The sequence below is a fragment of the Oryctolagus cuniculus genome, chromosome 1 (assembly GCF_051225735.1).
Source record: "Oryctolagus cuniculus isolate XC-2025 breed Fujian yellow rabbit chromosome 1, ASM5122573v1, whole genome shotgun sequence".
Lineage (NCBI taxonomy): Eukaryota > Metazoa > Chordata > Mammalia > Lagomorpha > Leporidae > Oryctolagus > Oryctolagus cuniculus.
In genome coordinates, this window is record NC_142867.1 from 48,780,257 (window position 1) to 48,801,282 (window position 21,026).

At 58.6% G+C, this 21,026-nt stretch overlaps 1 protein-coding gene across 1 annotated transcript in view; it reads right to left on the minus strand.

The window, feature by feature from the left end:
- The window catches only part of OTOG (otogelin), a 96,403-nt gene that overhangs the window by 74,823 nt on the left and 554 nt on the right, over positions 1–21,026 (minus strand). Inside the window, exons 2-20 of the mRNA XM_089305399.1 lie at positions 20,678–20,852; positions 20,460–20,523; positions 17,770–17,845; positions 16,832–16,924; positions 16,565–16,719; positions 14,636–14,754; positions 13,717–13,922; positions 12,927–13,057; positions 12,565–12,671; positions 12,065–12,174; positions 11,582–11,710; positions 10,296–10,404; positions 10,009–10,055; positions 9,297–9,442; positions 5,849–5,981; positions 4,803–4,980; positions 3,100–3,224; positions 1,948–2,160; positions 625–817 (exon numbers count right to left, since the gene is read on the minus strand). Coding sequence (XP_089161525.1) covers positions 625–817; positions 1,948–2,160; positions 3,100–3,224; positions 4,803–4,980; positions 5,849–5,981; positions 9,297–9,442; positions 10,009–10,055; positions 10,296–10,404; positions 11,582–11,710; positions 12,065–12,174; positions 12,565–12,671; positions 12,927–13,057; positions 13,717–13,922; positions 14,636–14,754; positions 16,565–16,719; positions 16,832–16,924; positions 17,770–17,845; positions 20,460–20,523; positions 20,678–20,852 — 2,509 coding nt within the window. The remainder of the gene's footprint in view (positions 1–624; positions 818–1,947; positions 2,161–3,099; positions 3,225–4,802; positions 4,981–5,848; positions 5,982–9,296; positions 9,443–10,008; positions 10,056–10,295; positions 10,405–11,581; positions 11,711–12,064; positions 12,175–12,564; positions 12,672–12,926; positions 13,058–13,716; positions 13,923–14,635; positions 14,755–16,564; positions 16,720–16,831; positions 16,925–17,769; positions 17,846–20,459; positions 20,524–20,677; positions 20,853–21,026) is intronic.

Here is a 21,026-nt window from a genome sequence, read left to right on the forward strand (position 1 = left end):
CCCAGGGAGCAGGAAAGCCAGCCCAGCATCAGGGCCGGAGGCCAGGCCCAGAGTGGGGACTGCCACCTCTGCCTGTAGCCCTCCCCCTCACTTCCCTCTGCCTCTGCTCAAACATCCCCTGCAGAAGGGCCTTCCAGGCACACACACTCATTCACGGTCACAGCAACAGGACTCTGCTTGCACTGCTCATGCTACCAGCAGGCACTCAGTGTGTGTGTGTGTGTGTGTGTGTGTGTGTGTGTGTGTGAGAGAGAGAGAGAGAGAGAGAGAAATAGAGAGAGAGAGAGTCCCCCACTGCCCTAGAATGTGAGCTCCCAGAGCTCTGTTGGGTTTGTTGCTGAATTCGCAGGCCTAGAAACATCTGGAACATACAAGAAGGTCCATAACCACTTGTGGAAGGAGAAGGGAGATGAGCGGAGAGAGGCCCTCTTGGCAAGTGTGGCAGAAGAGCCAGAGCTAGGAAGGAGCTGGGAGGGGGGTCCCCAGGTGGATACCCACTCACACACCTCCCTCACCGAGGTCTGGCCTGAAGCTCTGAGAAGAAGGGGGACACAAGAGGCCCGCCTTGGAGACCCCCGGCCACGTCTCCCTGCCCAACTCACAGGTCAAGCTGGCGCCACTCACCTAGGGACACAGAGGTCAGCTTGAGTGTCCAGGTAGGTGTCCGGTGGGCAGGCACAGCCTTCGACACACTCATCCCTGCTGAGGTCACCACCGCCATCAGCCCCACAGGCCTCGGGGCTGGCCAGGTCCTGGCAGGTTTGTCCACAAGGGGCCACACAAGGGCTGTACTTCTTGGTGGCCTCACAGGACAGCGCTGTAGTGAGAGAGGGCACCATGCTTTGTCTTCGTCCTTACAACAGTGTAGGTGGGATTGTCATCCAAATGAGAACTGAGACCCGGAAAAGTTAAGATGCTTCCCTGAGGTCACACAGCAGGTCAAGGTCAGAGATGTTATTGAAACCCAGGTCTGATTGTGGGGTCCTATTGCCTCTCACTACACTGGAATGACAATGCAGCAGGGGAGGGGGATAGAGAGGGCATTCGCCAAGTTCAGCCTGGAAAACCCCTCATTTCCTTTTCCTCATGGGTAGTGGAATCGGGGGGTGCTGGAGGTCATTCCCCCCATAACCCGGCACCCACCCATGTGCACCGGGGTGTGGTTCAAACACTCGCACCCCTCACTTCCAGGGCTGTAACACACACAGGCTGGGAAGATCCATTGTGCTGCCCCCAGCAGTCTCTCCAGGGCCCTCTGTCCCAAGACTCAGGCTGCCCTCCTCACCTCTCAGGGGTCTCCTGCTCACCGTCAGGGCCAGAGACCCCACTGACACCACCAAGCCCAGTCATCCCCAATCTGGGTGCACCCCAAAGCCACCTGGGGGGCACTTGAGAAACGTAGTGCCTGCACCTGCTGCCAGTGACCCAGATGTGTACATTTCTGGAAAGTTCCCATGGTGAGTCCAACGTGCAGCCAAAGTTAAGACCCACTGGTCCTGTTCAATCACCTCCAAGGAAGCTTAGGTTCAGAGAGGGGCAGGGCCTTACCCAGAGACACACAGCAACTTACTGCAGCACTGGAACAGAAAAGGCTGGCTCATGCCCTGTAACCCTTTAGACATGGGGCTGGCGATCCTGAACCAGCTCATTCTGGCTCCAGTGAGAAGGTGGCCCCGACTACGGTGATGGCAAGGCAGGTGGTAAAAAATGGATAAATGTGTGGGAATAGCGAGACTGACAGGACTTAGAGATGGATTCTGGGTACGGCTAGAGAAAAAGTCCCGAGTCACGTGTCCTAGATGTTCAGGTCTGGATAACCAAGGGCAGGGCGGCCCCTGGTAGGTGCAGGGAGCCAGACTAGTGGAGCCCGCGAGGCTTAGTGCAAAGTTCAGGGTGCAGGCTCCTCCTGCCCACCCTCCTGTGGGTGCACGAGAATGGGGCACTCACCACAGGCAGGCAGCTGGGCACGGAAGTCGATGGGGAGCCCGTGGCGCTGGCACAGGTGGGCGAAGTGGGCCAGCGTGGCGCACAGGCAGGGCTGCCCGCAGCGGCAGGCATCCCGGCGGCACTGCTCGAAGTAGGGCAGGGGGCTCAGGTATGCAGAGCAGGGCGCAAACAGCTCCCCCGTGAGCACGCTGCAGGACTGCACGGCGTAGGAGGCTGAACCCAGGAGGAACAGGGGCCAGGTGGTTAGCCAGCAGGCTTGCCTTGAGCCCAGCACGCAGCCACTCCTTCCTTTCCCATGGCCCAGGGGACTGTGTGCATGCGTGCATGGGTGCACATGTGCGTGTGTCCAGGAGGGATGCGGCAGGGGACTTCAGTGCACAGTTGCTGGGCTTGCGTGGCAGTGGTTTAGTAAAGTGGGTGTGCATCTGTGGCTGTTCATGGGCATGGAGGAGGGTGTGTGCATGTGCACACGTGTGTTTGCACTCACACACATTCATGCAATGCAGGCTACCTGCCAAGCATGAACCCATCTGGTGAGGGAAGATTCAGGAGTGAACAAAACCTACAGAAATCCCTGCTCTGGTAGAGCTTACACTGTGGCGAGGAGATGGTTCCCAAACCATTCACAGGGAACAGGAGAGGCAGGCAGTCTAAGGAGTGAGTGCAAGCCAGGGAGGAGCAGCGGGAGAGGGAGGTGGGGAGCAGGGAGGGCTCAGGGAGAAGGTGAGGTTCGAGCAAGAATCTGGAAGAGCGGGAAGAGCATTCCTGGGGAGGTCCTGGCCAGGGCAAAGACCCAGCTGCAGGGGCAGTGGCAAGGAGGCCAGTGAGGCCTGATGGAGGCAGAGGAGGGAGGAGGAGGTGACATGGGGGCGGGGCCATGTGGAGGGCCACAGCGAGGACTTCAGACTCCACTGTGAGATGGCGCAGCCACTGTAAACGTGTGTGGACATGACTGTGGCAGAACACGAAGCTTCTGGTGTGCCTGACCCTCACCTCCTCTCCTGTCCCACTCCCTGTGGCTCTTCCTCTTCTTACCCCTCCTACCAACTTGGCCAGCACCCTGAGGCCCACAGTGCCCACCGCATCTCTCTTACAGCAGTCCCACCCCGCAGCCCGCTCCCTGTGCCTCCCCCCCCCAGCCCCTCATCTCACCAGCTTGCAGGTGCACATCGCAGGGGTCCAGCGGGGAGCCAGGAACCAGCGGAGAACAGGCAGACAGTGTTTTCCAAGAGTTCCCAAAGAGCTGTGGGGTGCTCTCGGGCACACCCACTGGGGACCTGCGGCCATGGCATAACCATACTCACACACTCGCCCACATGGACCCGGGGCACCAACAGCATACGCCTGGTAGGCACCTGCTTGCTCGCATACACACAGCCTCAGCATGGCACTCGGACACGTGCACTCACTGGAACATGTATGATGGATAGACACTACTTGCATACTCACCACACACATACACACACACAGGGCAAATAAATGCCAGACACACAGATAGCCAAATCAGTCTGCATAGCCACAAACACACACAAATTACATTTAATAGGCCCCAAAAGGGTTCACAATGTGTTTGGAGCACTTTGAACCCCAGCCCTTCACATCAGAAAGGGGAACACGCACATCAGGAGCACCCAACCTCACAGGGACAGAGATTTTCTACCTCCTCCCTTCTCCATGGGCGGCTCCTGAACACTCGCCGGCTCTCCTTGGCTCTCAAGGTTGGAAATGGTCCCCCATGGGGCAGGGAAGGAAGAGGGTACAAGTATGTTTCCTAGGTGTCACTAGCCCCTCCTAGAGACACCAAACCCTGGTGTAGCTGGTAGAGTGGAGAGAGACGATAATTCCAAAGGAACCAGGTCCTGCCTGGCACCTGGCACGCCCACATCATTGCCCAGGCAGAAAGAGCACTCGCATTGCCTAAAGCAGTATTCTCACCACAAGCAACCTACACACCAAGCCGAGGTCTGCCCTCACATCAGCCCAGCCTGGGAAGGCAGAGTGGAGTGCTGTGTTTTACAAAGTCCACGCATGCAAAGGCTCTTGGCTTTCTGTTGTTCACGGCAAATCTTATCCTCACTTCTGAGTAAACGATGCCTCCCATGTTTCCTTCTACAGCACTCGATGCATGGAACTTGAAGGTCCAGCCAGAACCTCCCACCTTCAGGACCGACCCTGTGTTCTCCCTTCTGGAATGTCTGACTCACGACCCCTTCTGAGTTCCTAAACTGTGTGCAGGCTTAAGGGGCCTTTCTCTCAACTCTCTGTGGGGGCTCTCAGGGTGTAAAGTCAGCAGCCTACAAGCACCAAGATGACATATATGGGTGAGGCTGGCCTGACCCGACAGAAAGAGGGAGTGTCGACAGAAAGAGGGAGTGTCGGTATTGCCAGCTCCCTGGGGATTTACTCTCCCCCAGAGATGGCTACAGTCAAATGAAAACAAACAAAACAATGAGTCAAATCAAACCCTGAGGTCACCCCATTTTAACACTTTGCTACCAAACAGCGTTTCTCAAGCTAGGGTCTGTAGACCTCAGGTACTATAACCACAGGCATGCTTATCAAGGAGATTCCTAGCTCACCTCCTAACAATCTTGAAGAATGGGACCTAAGAATCAGCATTTTAACAAGCTACCCCAGGCGAGTCTTCCCCATGCAGAGGATTGTGGGCCACCGCTTTAATGAAATTCCAATTTCATGGAGGAAGAATGTCTCAACAACCCGCTTAACGGTAGGGGACTAAATAACTAACGAAGCCTGTCAGGGCCAAGGGAGACCAGTTTCGGAAAGGCTCTGTACACTCGGCCTTGGAGGGCCCGCCTATCCTCTCCTTCCGGTTCCGGGACAAGCGCACGTACAGGAAGTCGTCCTGTGTGTTGCCGTTGAAGGTGCCGCAGAGGCCCACGGTATCCTCCGCCCATCGCTGGTCCACCTGCAGGTACAGCCGCAGGCCTTCCCGGTCGTAGAGCAGCCGCACGCCCACGTTAGTCCTCACGCGCAGGAACACGGAGGACAACCTCCGAATCTCAAAGGCATCTGTGTGGAGAACCAGAAGGGAGGCGGAAGAAGCCTGTCCCCTACACAGCCCCCCACCACCCCTGCAGCCCGTGTACCCTGCTGCCGAGCTGCCTTGGGGAGCTTGGAAGAAACCATATTCAGTAATGAAATCAGAACCCAGGGGTAACCTCCCGGGTCTGAGCTCAGAAGTTCTCTTTCAGCATCAGTGCCTATGAAAGCTTTGCTGTCCCTAAGACGCAGGTCTGTGTTCCTGTCCAGACACGAGAATTCTATGATCAGCCACTTCCTCTCTTCACGGTGGCCCTCAGGAAGCCCACAGCACGATTTCAGACTTAACTGTGGCAAATTTAATTCTTGTTTTAATTGTCAATGTCCATGCTCTTTATTACTTGTGTTTTTGTGGTCTTCTTGTACGCAGCACATCCCCACCCCTCCCCATCTTGAGTCACTATGCCATCCTGACCTGCCTGCCTGCCTGCCTTCTTAGTGTTCTCTTTACATTTTTTGTCCTTGGTACTGGATTGGAGGTCCTAACAGTGTCTCCATTTCTGCTACATGTGCTTCCTAGGGGCCGGCTGCCCCTAAGATCAGGGGGTGGGTCATCAGGCAGGATGCTAAACCGATGCTGAGTTTAGGATTGGAAAATGGTCCCATGCACGTGCTCACATGTGAGGAAGCCATCACACCACTGGGAAGGCCACTGCCTTGCTGGGGCGTGGATAAAGACACGTTTTAGGAATCTGCATTTCTAGGACCAGAGTGTCCTCTGGCCTGGCCCACTCAGTCCTAGATCATTTCCTGCCTGTGTAGCAGGGCCTTTTGCCTAAGCAGCTTGGGAGAATGAACGTCCAGCTGCCCACCACTCTCCATTCACCCCAGGCCGTACCGTCTGTGTAGGGCGGGGTGATCTTGTACTGGTCAAACAGAAGGACATCCCCCGCCTGGGTCAGCGTCACCTGCCTCCGAGGGTCCTGGTGCAGAATCACCGACACTGACTGGACACAGGCCCCATCCTGGTCCTAGAGAGAGAGGCAGAGAGGCCAGTGGGGCACAGGGGATCGTTCTGTCCTGCTGGCCCCAACAGAGCTTCCAGGGACAGGGACACCAGCCCAGCTGGAGAGGCAGACTCCTTGGAATGGTGGCAGAGCCCCCACAGGTGCCCCCATCTGGGGAATGAGCAGGCAGGGCCTCGGATGGGAGGCAGTCAGTGGCAGGGCTTGGTGATGCCAACAGACATTAGCGTCTCTTCTCAAGTGGTCAGAGGCAGCATAGCAGAGATGGAACCCAGATGGCCCAAGTCCAGCCAAAGAGACACTGGCCTCCCCAACCTGACCCCAGCCCAGAACTTGGATTTCAGCCTTTATCTATGTAGCTCTTTCCACACGTCACCACCTGCATGCCACTGACAGGCAGACAGGAAATGCGCCAATATTTTCTGAGCCTTGGCTTCTCCATCTCTGACATGGATGGTCCATGGCGGGCCTATTCATACCTCCCTTCCGCGGGAAGACATCCCACACATGCATCTAAACATTGCATAAGCACCTACTGTGTCCCGGGACTTATGGATACATGGTAAACGAGACAGACATCAGGTGGATCCTCATGGAGCTAACATTCCCTGGCACACAGACGTTAACAATTACAAAGCTTATTTCACTATAATTGTGATCAGTACTGCAAGCAGCTATAGGGTGCTGGGAAAGTGAGAAAACCAGACTCATGGGATATGGCCTCATGGGTAGAATGTTGGTCAAGACACTACATCCTGTATCTGGGGGCCTGGGTACACACCCAGCTTCATCCCTTCCTGCTGATGCACACTCTAAGGGGCAGGGTGATCACTCACAAGTAACCGGCTTCCTGCCACCCACATGGAAGATCTACATGAGTTCCCAGTTCCTGGCTTTGGTCACAACCTGGGACCACTGTGGCCACTTAGGGATTGAGTCAGGAAACAAGAACTCTATCAAATTTAAAAAAAAAAAAAAAAGTTGGAGCCAGTGCCATGAAATAGCAGGTAAAGTCACCACCTGCAGTGCTGGCATCCCACATAGCTGCCAGTTCAAGTCCTGGCTGCTCCACTTCCAATTCAGCTCTCTGCTGTGGCCTGGGAAAGCAGTAGAAGATGGCCCAAGTCCTTGGGCCCCTGTACCCATGTGGGAGACCCGGAAGAAGCTCCTGGCTTCAGATTGGCACAGCTCCAGCTGTTGCAGCCATCTAGGGAGTAAACCAGCCGATGGAAGACCTCTCTCTCTCTCTCTGCCTCTGCCTCTCTAACTCTGCCTTTCAAATAAATAAATAAATCTTTAATAAAAAAAAGTTAATGAACAAAGACAACTAGATTTAGTCTGCAGAGGTAGGAAAGACACCCTAAAGAATGACAATAATTATCATAACAAAAGCCTTAATCATCCTCTACAATTTTAAGATTACTAATATGGAGTTGCCATGGGTTCTAATTCCTTTATATACAGTCACTCACTTAGTCCTCATAGTAATGATTAGACAAGGACCACTAGTGGTCCCATTTTGCAGATCAGAAAATGGAGGCACAAAAACGGGCTACTTGAACTGTGATCTGAAGGGTGCTAGAAGCTGCTGGGCAGAGGCAGAGGCCACAGAGGAGGGAAGCAGCTGGGCTGAAGGCATATCCCTGATGCAGGGCACGTTTCATGCTCCCAGGGCATGAGGGAGGCCAGAGCCTGCTGGGCAGTGGGTTAGGGGACTGGTCAGCCAGGCCCTGTAATAGTTCTGGGCTTTCTCCTGAGGCAGAGGAGGTGTAACAGGAGAGTGACATCATCAGGTGCAGTGAAATGAGGGAACAACTTTTCAAAAAGACTCCATGCCACAAGCCACAGCCGTCCCTGAGTTCCTGCCCGGAGGCACAAGCTCCCTGAGACAGTCAGAATCCTGGTGTGCAAAACATCATCTCCCAAGTCAGAGCCACGCTTCCGGTCCCCTCCAGGCACGGCACTGGCTGGGGAAGGAAGCCCACGCTCCGCAGTCAAAGTCTCAGGTTCAATGCCTGCCATGGGAGCAGTGAGCCCTTAGAGAGTTCACTTCTCCAAGTCTCGGCTCTCTCCTCTGTGCACCATGTGCAGATGATCTAATCCAGTTCGGTCTCCCATACCCCCTCACTTCACTACCCAGAGCAGCTGCCTAAATGCATTCTAGAACATTCTAGCCTCATTCCTTTGCTCATACAGTCTAACCAACTCCCACAGTGCCCTCCCTCCCATCCTCATAGATACGCTCTTTCTACTGATCGTGTTAGGCCACTCAGGTGGTTCAGCACAAACACGGCCTCCGCCACGAGACTCTCCCCGAGTCTTCCTTCTGCTCGGCAGGTCCACTTCCTCCAAGAAGCCCCTCCCGGGATGCGCTCGCAAAGTGACCTAAGGCCACGAGTGACCTCCCTAAGACCGTGAGCTCCAGGAGGGTGGGGTGGGGCTGAGTCACCCTGTGACAACCACCACCCCCCCAACACACACACACACACTCTCACTGTTCCCGAAACGGGGCTGGCTCGGGCCTGGCCCTCTGTGGGCTCATCACGCAGATGAAACCACAGGCAGAGACTCGGCTCACAGCGACAAGAGCCGGCGATCAGGAAGCGCTGTCCAGCAGTGAAACGGGTCACCGCCCGCCAAGGCTGGCCAGCCACCAGACCAGGGTTCATAGGGGTTGGCTCAGCACCATCAGCCCGGAGTTGGTGCAGTCACCACTGAGAGGCAAACCCACAAACACCCTAGACCTGCAAGGTGGCCATTTCCTTGGTCATGTTCAGAGGCGGCTATACAGCTCCGAGGTCACCTCTTCCAGGAAGCCTCTCCTGATCCACCTTACCCCCCTCCCGCCTGATGCCCAGGTAGAAAAACAGCAGTGAGTTCCTCACTGGAGATCCAGCCTGCACTCCCCAGGCCTCACCACTGCTGTAACATAGCGGGTTGTGGGGTCACTTGCCTGCCTCACCCACAGAGACACGTCTCCCTCATCCCACTCTCCGAGCCCCACACAGCTTGTGCACATGTAGGCATCTGGTGTTTGCTGAATCAACAGGTGAGTGGCTGGATGAACATGGAGATGTTGAAGATACAATTCAGTGAAGCAGAGAAGACAGTAGAATAAGACCCATTGTATAGACACTTTTTTTAACTACTGAGGCCCGAGAAAGGGAGCGGACTCCCAGCCAGTAGAGTGAGCCACACCCCAGTCTCTTGCCCACGGCTCTGCCCAATGAGAAGCAGCAGCAGATAGGCCATGGAAAGACCTGGGGTCCTGAGTCCACCAGACCAGCAGGGGCAGTGGGCCGGGGGGTCGCCAGCCCTTACCAGGCCACACGGGGCGTTCTGCAGCGTCACTGTGAAGGTTCCGGAGGAGCGGCTCTTGGCCAGGATGTACTGGCACGTGGCGGGGAACGTGTACCGGCGGCCATCGAAGGTGGTGAAGTGGATGTCACCAGTCACCGAGCACTCGGCTGAGGGGCAGAGAAGGCCAGTGACCCAGGGGTGCAGCCCCCCACCCCCACCCCAGGAACTGTCCCCGCCCTCGAGGGTCCTGCACCCGGAGGTGTGCATCATGGGAACTGGAGCAGTGTGAGGCACCTTTGCTCTGAGCGCCCTGCTCAGCGGGCTGACACTCCTGCCCCAGGGACCCATCTGGGAGGCACAGCCCTGCCCCAGGCATCTCCCTCCGCAGGAAGAGCAGGCCTTGAGCTTGGGGACCAGTCTCAGTGCACGTCCCCCACAAGCTCAGGAGGGTCTGCGGCCACGCAGGGCCCTGCGTAAAACCCTTCCCAGCCCAGGGCCCACATGCCAGGCCCTGGATCTCAGTCTCCACTCACAGACGCACGATCACCAAGTGCCCGCCCTACGCAGAGCTACACCGGACTCTGTAAAACCCCTGGTGGCAGCAGCAGCTGGGGTAATCCAGCAGTCAGTCAGGCTTAGCCTGTGGAGCCGAGGGACTCCCTCACCCCCATCCCCCTGGCCCCCGGAGCGCCCCCGCCCCCAATCAAGCACCCACAGTGGGGCTCAGACATACCTGGGCAGACAGCTGTGCTACACACCCACTTGCCCGCGGTGCACGTGCTGAAATGGAGACCCGGGAGGCAGGGGTGACCCCTCCAGGCCAGAGCTGGGTGTGGGAGATCGTGGGGCCCACGGTGTTCCTGTCTCTAGAATGGGTGGAGATCTCCCCACCAGACTGGACCTAATGGGTCCCTGGGATTCCGGAGTGTGGGCGGGTGGCCCTGCACCATCAGGGCTCCCAGCCGCATAGGGGCAGCCCCGGCAGCGGCACCCCTCGCCGCCCCCGCACTGGGCACAGACCAGGTGTTGCAGTCTTCCTTCACCACGGCGCCAGGTGGGTGCAGGGTGCCATGGAACTCACAGGGACACTCAGCTGGTGCCACGCAGCCTCCGTCCTCAAAGATCAGCCCTAAGGTGACAGCAGGTACCCACTCAACTCCATCTCTCCTTCCTGTTCACAAACCACCTGCGGCTCCCCGGGGCCAGCGATAAAGATCCCCTCATCCAAGCTCTTCCACCTCCAAGCATCTTTTAGACTTTCTCCTCTGTAAAACCCAGGCTCTGGCCAGGCAGATAATCCCACCTGCAGACCCTCACGCGGACGACCATCCACGCCCCCAACATGCACACTGCACACTAACTAGCTTCTCCACATCGCCTCTCAAAAGCCTACCTCTGTATCTAAGCAATACACCTCCTCCAGGAAGCCTTCCCTGACAACTTCTCCCCCTACTGACTCCTCTCGGCTAAATCCCCAGGCTGACTTTTACCACATCATGCCTTAAACCAGAGTCCTATGTCTGCCTGATCCCTGAAACCAGATTCTGATCCCCAGAGGCAATGCCTGTATCTTTATATATTTTTTAAGCTTTTTTTTTTTTTTGACAGGCAGAGTGGACAGTGAGAGAGAGAGACAGAGAGAAAGGTCTTCCTTTGCCGTTGGTTCACTCTCCAATGGCCACCGTGGCCAGCGCTCTGTGGCTGGCGCACCGCGCTGATCCGATGGCAGGAGCCAGGTGCTTCTCCTGGTCTCCCATGGGGTGCAGGGCCCAAGCGCTTGGGCCATCCTCCACTGCACTCCCTGGCCACAGCAGAGAGCTGGCCTGGAAGAAGGGCAACCGGGACAGAATCCGGCGCCCTGACCGGGACTAGAACCCGGTGTTCCAGCGCCGCAAGGCGGAGGATTAGCCTATTGAGCCACGGCTCCGGCCTATATATTTTCATCTCAACCCTCCACCCGGCCAAGTGAGTTGCACACCATAGCTGTGCTGCAAGGTTAGACGCTGGGGAAGTATGTGCAGAGGAAGGACCTTGTGCAGAAATGAATGCCCACAGGCCCTGTCCTCCACGCACCATAAAAAGCTCTGTCCTGAGAAAACCAGAGCTCCCGAGAGCCTCTCGGAGGCCACAGTTCTGCCCCATCCCTCCTCCCTCCAGCCACCTGTACATTTCTTCACCTACTGCTTGTTTGCCACTTCATTCATTCATTCCACCAACAGGCATCCTCCGAGTAGCCTGCTTCATCACACCCACATGAGCCCAGCCAAGCAGCCGCTGCCAGGCTCCCACTCCCACCCCCAGCATACCGTTGGGGCAGTAGCAGCCGTCCACGCAGGCAATCTCGCTGTCCACGCAGGATGCCCGGGGCTGGCAGGAGGCGGGGCAGCAGGCGATGCACTCGTTGTAGGTAAATTCCTTCTCCTTACAGTGCACAGCTTGGGGGTGGGGGGAGTGGAGCTTGTGTTCTGTCAGCTCTACCAGGACCCAGCCCCTAGCCCAGGCTCTGATCTTCCTGAACCGCTGGTCCCCAAGCAAGCACTGAGGACCCAGGAAATTGGCAAGGGCCTGGGGGGGCTCTGACAGCCACCTTCCTCACTGTGTGGCCCCAAGCCACTTCTTCCCACTCGGCCTCAGCATTGCCATCTGCCACTTAGGGATGGCACCTCAGGGAGCATAGCTCCAACGTGAGTGATTCTGAGCAGGACAGGATGCTGGGGTCAGAGGATGCCACCCACAGCCCCAGGCCAGAGCTTGTCTGCCCGCCCCCCCCCCCACCCGTGTACACCTACTGCATTGCCGGAGCTGGGTCCTCCAGCCCTGCAAGGGCCGGCCCGCCTGGGCACACGCCCGGGCATACTCTGCCAGTGCCCGGCACCACGTGGCTTCATCACCCACAGATCTGTGCAGGGAAAATTGAGGGTCGCATTGGAACACGGCCCAAGCAGCATCCTTGGAGGCTGCTAGGGCTTCCCAGCACCCTTCCTCCACACCCAGCTGGGAAAGGGAGCCAGGAAGGGAGGCAGAGCCCTAGACGTGAGACAGGAAGCCTGGCTTCTAGACCCAGCACCGCCACTGCCTTGCCATGCCACCAGAGGGCAGTCCCCTGGCTGAATGAGGAGACTCCGTCCCACCCAGGGCAGATACCAACTTCAGAGCTTCGGGAAGCCGCTCTCTGGGGACCTGGGGCCATCAGGCTTGGGGGCTCACGTGCTGAGTCCTCACTCTGGGATGGGATGGGTTCCCCCACAGCGCCCCCTCCCGCCTCACCCACGCCCCGCTGCCCACTCACTGGCAGAGATCGCTGGTACAGCTGGCCGTGAAGGGCAGAGGGCTGACGTAGGCGTGGCAAGCGTCAAACGGGGGCCGCAGCAGCGCCTCGCACCGCTCATACACGCCCTGGGGCAAGGGCCAGAACCGAGGGCTAAGAAACCGGCAGGGCCACCAGAGCCCTCAGAGCTCACCAGCCTCATATGGGGTCCCCAACCTGGGCTCCAGGGAGATGGGGAGAGGGGTAGAGAGGAGAGGGAAGGGGCCACAGGCAGCAGCCATCCTGGGCCCCCACGGTAACTTTCCTAAAGTTGGACGGGGAACCGAGGCGAACCAGGCATGAGTAGGGGCTGGGAGGTGAGGGACCTTCCCTGGGGTCCTGACCTGCATGGCTCCCGGGCTCTGCTGCAGGCATGGAGGGCGGGGCGGGGAGGAGGTCGTGGGGCCTGGGGGCTGGTTGGGAGCCTGCTGCTGCCAGCTGTGCACAAACTCTGCCACATCGTCCGTCAGCTTCCCTGCAGGGAATGGCAGCACGCTCAGGGTGGCACAGTAGCCAAGAGCCTGGCTCCTGAGCACCTGCCCTAATGAGCGCTCCCCGCTCAGCCAGCCTCCTGTCAACGCTGTCTGGTCGTCACCTTCGAGCTGCGCCGGCTTCAGAGAAGACGGCACTGTGCAGGTGGAGGGGAGCGGAGGAGGGAGAGCCTGAGCAAGTTCCTGTGCCTCCCTGGGGCTGTTTCCCCAGCCACAGCGAACGCCCCTCCCCAACACGAGTGTCGCAAGGGATGCGATTAGACCCTGAGCCCTTCACCTTTCCATGTGTTCACTCCTACGCAGTTACCTGTAGCCCTGGCTAGGCCCTTTCTCCTCCTGGATCTCTCTGGACCCTGGCTTCCTCCCCTGCACCCACCCCAGGGCCAATCCTACCTGGAAAAGTGCACATTGCAACTGAACACATCCTTGTAGGAACTCTCATTACAATGACTCTTTAAATCATTCCTTCCACTAAGACCATTTTACAGAACAGGCAACAGGTCACAGTGGTTTGGAAGGGGCCCTGGCCTACCACTGGGTCTTTAACAGTGCGACCGTGACTCCAGAGCTCTGCTCCCCCCATCTCCTCCAGCCTCTCCCAGCCTGTCCAAACCCTGTCAGAGGCTCCCACACCGTGCCTCACCATAGCTGGTCACCAGGTCATCCTGGGGGTCAGCATTGTTGTTCCCACACAGGCCGTGGGTCCAGCCCAGGAACTCGGGGCTCATCTTGATGTAGACAGCCGAGGCGCCATCCCAGGCGAGCGTGAAGGCTGACCGCTGATGCACCAGGACATAGCCCGCCAGGCGCTGCAGGCGCATGCTCTCCAGTACCAGTGGCAGTTGGACTCTGTGGTGCACAGCTCCAGAGAGTCCATGCCATCTCTGTAGGGCCCAGACCCTTCAGCCAGGGACCAGCTACCCCGTGATCTGAGCTCCCCTCTGAATTCCCAAGTGCCTGGAAGTACTCCCAAGAGAGGGATTTTTTCGCCTCCAGAGCTGGTTCACACCCCAAATGCGAGTAATGGCTGAGTGGGGGCCAAGCCAAAACTGGGAATCGGGAGTATAATCCAGGCCACCCACATGGCTGACACGGACATAAGCACTTGAGCTATCCCAGGGTGCACATTAGCAGCAAGGCGGAATCAGGAATGAAGCAATACTTGGACCCAGGCACCCAGATATGGAATGCACCTTAATGACATGGAGGGAAAAAAAAAAAAAAGCCCATCCCTACGGTGCCCACCAGCCCAGAGGGGTATCTGTCACTCAAACTGCCGCTACATCATCAGAAAGCAGGGTCAGTGATCCAATTGGGATGATTGGTATACAATTGTGGAAGACAAACAGTGAGCCCAGTTGATCAGTAAACTGGAAAGCTGCAGGGTCTGGGGGTGCAGAAGCTCGGCCAGCACACCCAGCTCACCTGCCAGTCTGCTTCCGCCCCCATGGTGGAACTGCTGTTTATCCCCCAGGGCCAATCTCCCCAGGCTTGACCAGGGCAGAAGAGCCCCTGTGCTCTACCCCCAGCATCAGGGAGAGGGGCACCGTTGTCAGGGATACCTCATGCCTCCGTGGGTGACCTCCTTGGCCAAGCGGATCTCCTGCTCACCCGCGAGGAAGAGGCTCACAGATCTGGAGCAGGCGTACGGGGAGGGGCCGCACTGCGGGTCGTTGTGCACCTGAGGGGGTTCAGAGGCCAGTGACAGGTGCCCGTCACCAGCCTGCAGGAATGTCCCAGCCTGTGCGCTTGCACCAAGGCTGGCTGCCCACCCCTGCGTGCCAAGCACCCTTCTTCTGTGAACACCCCGGTTCCCACAGCAGCACAGGGAAAGGGGGACGAGAGCCATGACGGCATTTCAGAGAGGTGGCAGTGGATGTGCAGGGAGGTGACGTGTGCCTTAGCCGCATACACAGCTAAGGAAGTGACAGAGCTGGTCCTAAGCACGGCCTGTGTGGCTTAGCTCCCAGGGCTCCTTCCAGTCCCTTGTGCTGCTCCCCTATTTCTGGTCTCCTTATCCCACTGAGTGAAGGCTGAAGGACACACCCACCCAGCCCACACTCCTACAGCACGTGTGCGCACGCACACACGCACGCACACACACTCCACAATGCACTCTGCGGCATGCTCCATGCACACACTACAGGCGATCTCACCCCACACCCCTGGCAGGCAGGGCCAAGACCACCCCCGCACACACAGCCACACACCCATCCTTCAAAGGCAGAGTGGACAGATGCCCAGCACCTGAGGAGGAGGCCTAACGCTGCCTGCCTGCCTGCCTGCCTGCCTGCCCGCCGTTCCTGGAAGCCCTCCCTGGGAAGGAGCCTGCCCCGACACACAGGTGAGGGGCTGGAGCCCCACAGCTCCATGTGGGATCTGCCAGACACCCCAGGCCGGCAAGAAATGTTTTGCAAGCTTCTTTGTCCATGACCCCCAGTAAGACAGACAATATATAAACAAAATAAATTATAAATAAGTTTTATAAAATAGTGCTTAGCCCTATTACTATGTAAGACATTCTTATGCGGCTCCCCCCACCCCAGACTCTCCTCCGGGTGCATGTGCATCGGCCTGCACTGGAGGGTGGTCCCCCACCCCACACATGTGGTCAGTGTGTCCGTCGGTTTGTGGCACAGGGAGGTCACCCACGTACTCATGCGTTTAGCACGAATCCACATACTGAAAACACCGCTCAAAAAGACCTGGCCCCTGGCCTGGAAAGCGGACGCCTGCGAGAGGAAAGCAAGCCAGAGCAGAGGTTTGCAGGAGAAAGGTGGTGACACATCACGATGTGCAACCTCCGCTACGGACAGGTGCTCCTGGTCAGCTCAGGAAGGGAGGCCATGGGGAAAGGCTTCTGGAGGCGGTGGCTCCACGCCCCCCACTGCCCACTTTACCTCAGGCCTGAGCACCCACAGACTGTTCCCCTTTCCTAGAATGGTCCCATCCCCCCCCCCCCGCCCCTGTACTCGTCACTCAGCTAACTCCAGTTCTTTCTTCAGGTCCAAGTTAACTGTCACGCCCTCCAGGAAGCCTTCCCCGATCACCACTCTTCCCAATCAACGAGGGCCGGTTTCCGTGGCGTGCTCTTTTAGCATCTGGCATTTCTCCTTGCTGGCACCAAATCACAATTGAAATAATTCACTGGGTTTCTTCTCCACTAAACTGCGAGCTCCATAAGGCCAAAGGCCACCTCTGGGGTGCTGGCCTCAGGGCCCCTTATCCGCCAACCCTCGGGCCGAGAAGAGCACAGTCGGCACATAATAAATCCTTGTACCGGATGAACGAGTGACTGAATGAGCAGCCAGGGGTAATCGGCAGCAAGCAGGTGAGCACAGCCCGAGGAGCCCTTGGCTCCTTCGAGAAGTGCAGGGTCCCTGGGCAGGAGCCAGGGTGTGGATAGGGACAGCAAGTGCCTGCCCTGCTAACGGTGACACGCAGAGCCCAGGCCTGGACCTGGGGTCAGGGCAGGGCAGTGGAGGGCTCACCTGGATGGAGAAGCTCTGCCCCTCGGGCTCGTGGCGCCCCACCAGCGTGTAGCTGCCCTTCCCCGAGAGGTAGTAGTAGAGGCCGTCAAATGTCTCCACGTGGTTCTGCCCCCACGCCCGGCAGATGCTGTCCCGCTCAGGGCCGGCGTTGTACACTGCAGCAGGGGAGAGCGTGAGCGTCCCTGGGTGGCTGCAGTGATGCGGCTGGAGGCCCCGCCCCGTGTCCCTGCATCCCGGCCCCTGCCAGGTGGACAAGCCCACACTCACCCATCTGGCAGCGCGGGCCGGTGGCGTTGAAGCGTCTGCAGTCGCAGAAGGCTGGGTGCACACACTCGCCCCCGTTGAAGCAGGAGAACATGTCTGGCACGGGGACACAGAGGCATCTCCCCAGCAGAGGCCAGTAAGGCTGCCCCTCTGTCCTACCGGGCCCTCTCCACGGCCCCCATCACAGGCAGCCAGTGCGAGTGGGGTACGAGTGGCTGCTTCAGGCCACTGCCAGGCAGATAGGGCGTGGGGTGGGGCAGAGTCTTGCAGTTTCTGCCTCCAGTGTGCACAGTGGACCCAGGCCGGCCCACCTGGCCCTCAGTCCCCTGAGCCCAGAGCCTGGCTGGCAGGCCCAGCAGGTCCAGCTGAATCCAGAGCTGCAGGCTGAGTAGGGGCTGCCCAGGGCTCTCCATGTCCTACACTCCCTCACTACACCACAGGCTCTGGGGTGCGGGCCCAAGTGCAACCAAAGGCAGGGTGGGGGGAGAACCTTGTGCAAGTTCTGGGAGACACAGCAGCACAAATGGTCTCAGGTGAAAGGAAACAGCAGGGTGTGGGGAATGAAGGGGCTGTGGTGTGCTAGGGGAGGCTGAGGACTCGGGACAGGGGAGGGTGGAGACCACGGACACGGGTGGACACAGACACAGGGTGAGTGAGGGGAAGGAGGCCGGGGCCACAGGAAAGGAGAGGGGTGGCTACAGAAGAGTGGACAGGCTGAAGAGGCCCCTGAAGCCGGGGGAGGCGGAGGGTGGACCCCTCGCTGGCCTCACGCAGGGGGAGGGGGAGGCCTGGGCCACGCTCCTACGACAGGACTTCCGCAGGAAGCTCGCCTCGGGCAGGAAAGGGAGCGCAGAGCAGCACTGGGGGCCAGGGCTGGGGAGAGCAGAGACTCCGAGCAGGGAGAAGAGGCCCCAGGAGGCCCCTGGGACGGTGCCACTTACAAGACGGAGCGCACTTGGCGCGATGCAGCCGCCTCTCCCAGGAAGACATGGCCAAGGAGTCCAGGGCTCCAGCTTCCTTTCAGGGACGGGAGGAGGGGGAGGAGGACCTGGTCAAGGGCTGCCCTCGGGACGACTCCTGGGCGGCCCTCCTGGAGGTCCCAGCTCTTCCTGTTCATCACCTGCACTGCACCGAGGGAGCCCCCGCCACCACTGCCACCCCACCGCTACTCCTCCCAGAGAGGTACAGGGAATGTTCTGGACCAGGCATTTTTCCTGCAAGGTGGCGTCTGTGCCGCAAGCCAGTGAGCCCAAGGCCTAAACATCTGCCTTGCCCCTCCTGGCCTTGTCCTCCCCCTCCCTCCTTCCCCAGCAAACCATTGTGTTCGCCACAGCCCTGCACAAAAGCCCCTTGTCTGGAGGCCAAACCTGAGGCGGAGCCCAGAAAAGCAGCCCCTCGCCCCAGGCCACCCTCAACCTTCCTCTGGGCTCTCCCAGCAACAGCGCAAGCCGTACCTCCCACCTCACCACTCTCTGTCCCCAGAGCTCAGCTGCAAAGCCAGGGTGTGTGGAGCAGGCGGGTAGGCGGGTGGGCAGGCAGAACGCGGCTAGCAAACCCTGCCCTGCAAACAGAATTGCGGGCATCTGGTCTCTCCACACACAACCTGTCCTGAACCTCGTGGGCGCTCAGTCACCACCCGGCCAGATGCCCGGGGGGGCCTAACCTGCCAGCTGGGTACAATGCACAGGACACAGTCCCTGCCCCGTGGAGCCATGCTCTTAATGATTCACAGCCACCAAGTCACGGGCCACCCTGCGGCCGTCTGTCCCCCACATCTTCCTCGGAACCCTGACTCCCTGTTGCAGACCCCAGCTCTCTGCCCACCCCTGGTCTGTCCATCTGACTCCCTGGGCAGTCATAGCCCAGGACGTGCCAGCTATCCACGTCCTCACCCAGCAATGCAGGCTCAGCCCTTGGAGTCAGGCCCCCCCAGCAGGGCGGCCATCGATCTTAGGGGGCCCCCAGAGGCCACCGGAAGTGAGAAGGTGGGGCAGGGATGGGAAAAATAATCAGTGCATCCTCCCACAGCCACAGGGAGCCCAGACGCCTTGTCCTCCTCGGGCCCCTGCTCCTCACCCCACCCCACTCCAGATGTGGTCTGAGACTCCATATCATGAACGAATATTCTGAGGATATTTGTGCCTCTGATGAACACATTAACAAGACCCAGTAGCAGGTTCTATCTCAGTGATGAGCATAAATAGTATCTAGAGACAGCAGTAGCTTGCAGATGCCAGGAAAACCTCTGTGATTGACAGACTGCTCATCTTACGGGTAGAACCTATAGTAATATTTGAATGCATGCCTAAATGTCATTCAATTGAGATTTGCAAAAACGTTTTTCCCCCTTCCAAGTTCACAGACCCTCTGGTCTACACCATCAGTTCTCTGGGGATGGCTGAGTTCTGTGGGGGTGGGGAGGGGTTGAAGTGAACGTTGGCCAGTTGCTGGTCTGGATCCTGCCTACTCCCTTCCCAAACAGGAACCCTCTTGTGGCCCTGGGCTGTGGGCCTCTGCCCTGTTGCCCTAGAGGAAGACCATCCTAACTCCTTATCACTCAAAGGAGGAATGGGAGAAGCCTGGTCCACCGGCTTGTGACCCCTCCTCAGAGAAAAAGGGGGGAATCTGCCCCGGAGAGCGGCGAGGAGGGAAGGGGTTCTTGGACTCCTGTGGGGGCACTCCTGGTGCAGGGGGATGGGCCTAGCTCCCCAGGAGACCTCGGTGCACCTGCCCGCTGAGGCAGTCATCCACCTACCTCAATTTCCCTGCCTGTAAAAAGAAGAGCCACACTGCTTTTCTCAAACTGTATGCGAGTGGGATTCTAAAGCTTGGAGCCCCGGGAAAGTGGGCACGTGGGAAGTAAAATCCATGTTAGAGAAGCAGCAGGCCCAGTCCCCCCCACCCCCACCCCACCCCACCTCGGGCCTTCCCAAATAACAGGTGCTGGGGACTCATGCTTTGCTGTTACAAATGATGCTCACCACCTGCTGGCACAAGAGGCTACGAGAGCGAGGGCTGGGGCAGCGGCACCTGAGCTGAGGCTCGAGCCGCTGTGGGGGACCCCAGGTGGGCTGCAGTAAGGAACAAAAGCAGTCCAGCACTAAACAAAGAACCATGGCACCTGAGTCAGAGATCAACGGAGTTTGGCAAAGGGAGAGAGAACAAAAACTGCCAGACCTCTCCCCAGGGCGCAGGATCCTGGGTGAGCGGGCTACAGGAAGGCAGCTCAGGGCTCTGCAGGTGGCCCAGTTTCGGCCTGGCCTCCCAGAGCAGCACTGTTGGGACGCCACTTAGCGGTGAGGGGTCTACCCCAGGGTGGCGGGCTTTGGGAAGGAGAAGGCCACTGTCTAAACCCTCACCTTCCTCCTTGCACCTGCGGGGATTAGCCATCTTAAAAAAAAAAAAAGAAAGAAAGAAAGCTGGCTATAGGGCCCCACAAAGTTAGGTAAGTGGGAATAGAAGTGTTTGGGAACCGTGCACACTTCAGACACACCGGTCCCCATTTCAGTTACACCTTGGACTTCCTCCCGGTGGAGGCGCCCCAGCCTCCAGAGTTCTTTGCTGGCCTCAGGCCGAGACAGAGACAAGCCCCCAGGCCAGCGAAGCCCGCCTTTCCCAGGCCGCCCCTTACCTGGCTTCCCATGGCTGCTGTTGCCGCGACCCCTAGGGAGACGGCCCCCTCCTGGTGGCTGCCACTAGAAGAGAAACAAGCCTGGCGTGGGTGGAGAGCCAGAAAGGAACCGTGTAACCCCCACCCCACACCCTAGACCCCTGGGCTCCCCTGTGCCCGAGGCCGGAATAAAGATGGTGCCGCTGGGGGCAGGGCAGCCACAGCAGGCGCCGACTCACCTGGGCTCCCCGGCTGACTCTGGCTGCAGCTCTGCTGGGGCCTGCAGCGTGGCGGCTGCGGAGGGGCAGGTGGGGTACAACTTACTCAAGCTATGCCCCCTTCTGTGGGGTCCTCCGGTCCCGCCTGAGGCCAGCCCTGCCCCCACCTCTCTAATTCTGCGGCTTCGAAGGCTTTCTCACCTCCCTGCTCTGACAAGGTTTCTGACAAGGTTTCCCTCCTGCTTCCCCTCCTTGGGTTCCAGCCCTCTCTGGTTCCTCACCTTGCGACAGTCCCCCCCCCCCCCCCGCCGTCCCCCTCCGCGCCCAGCTTGGGACGCTCTCCACTCCAGTCCCAGGCCCACCACTCCTG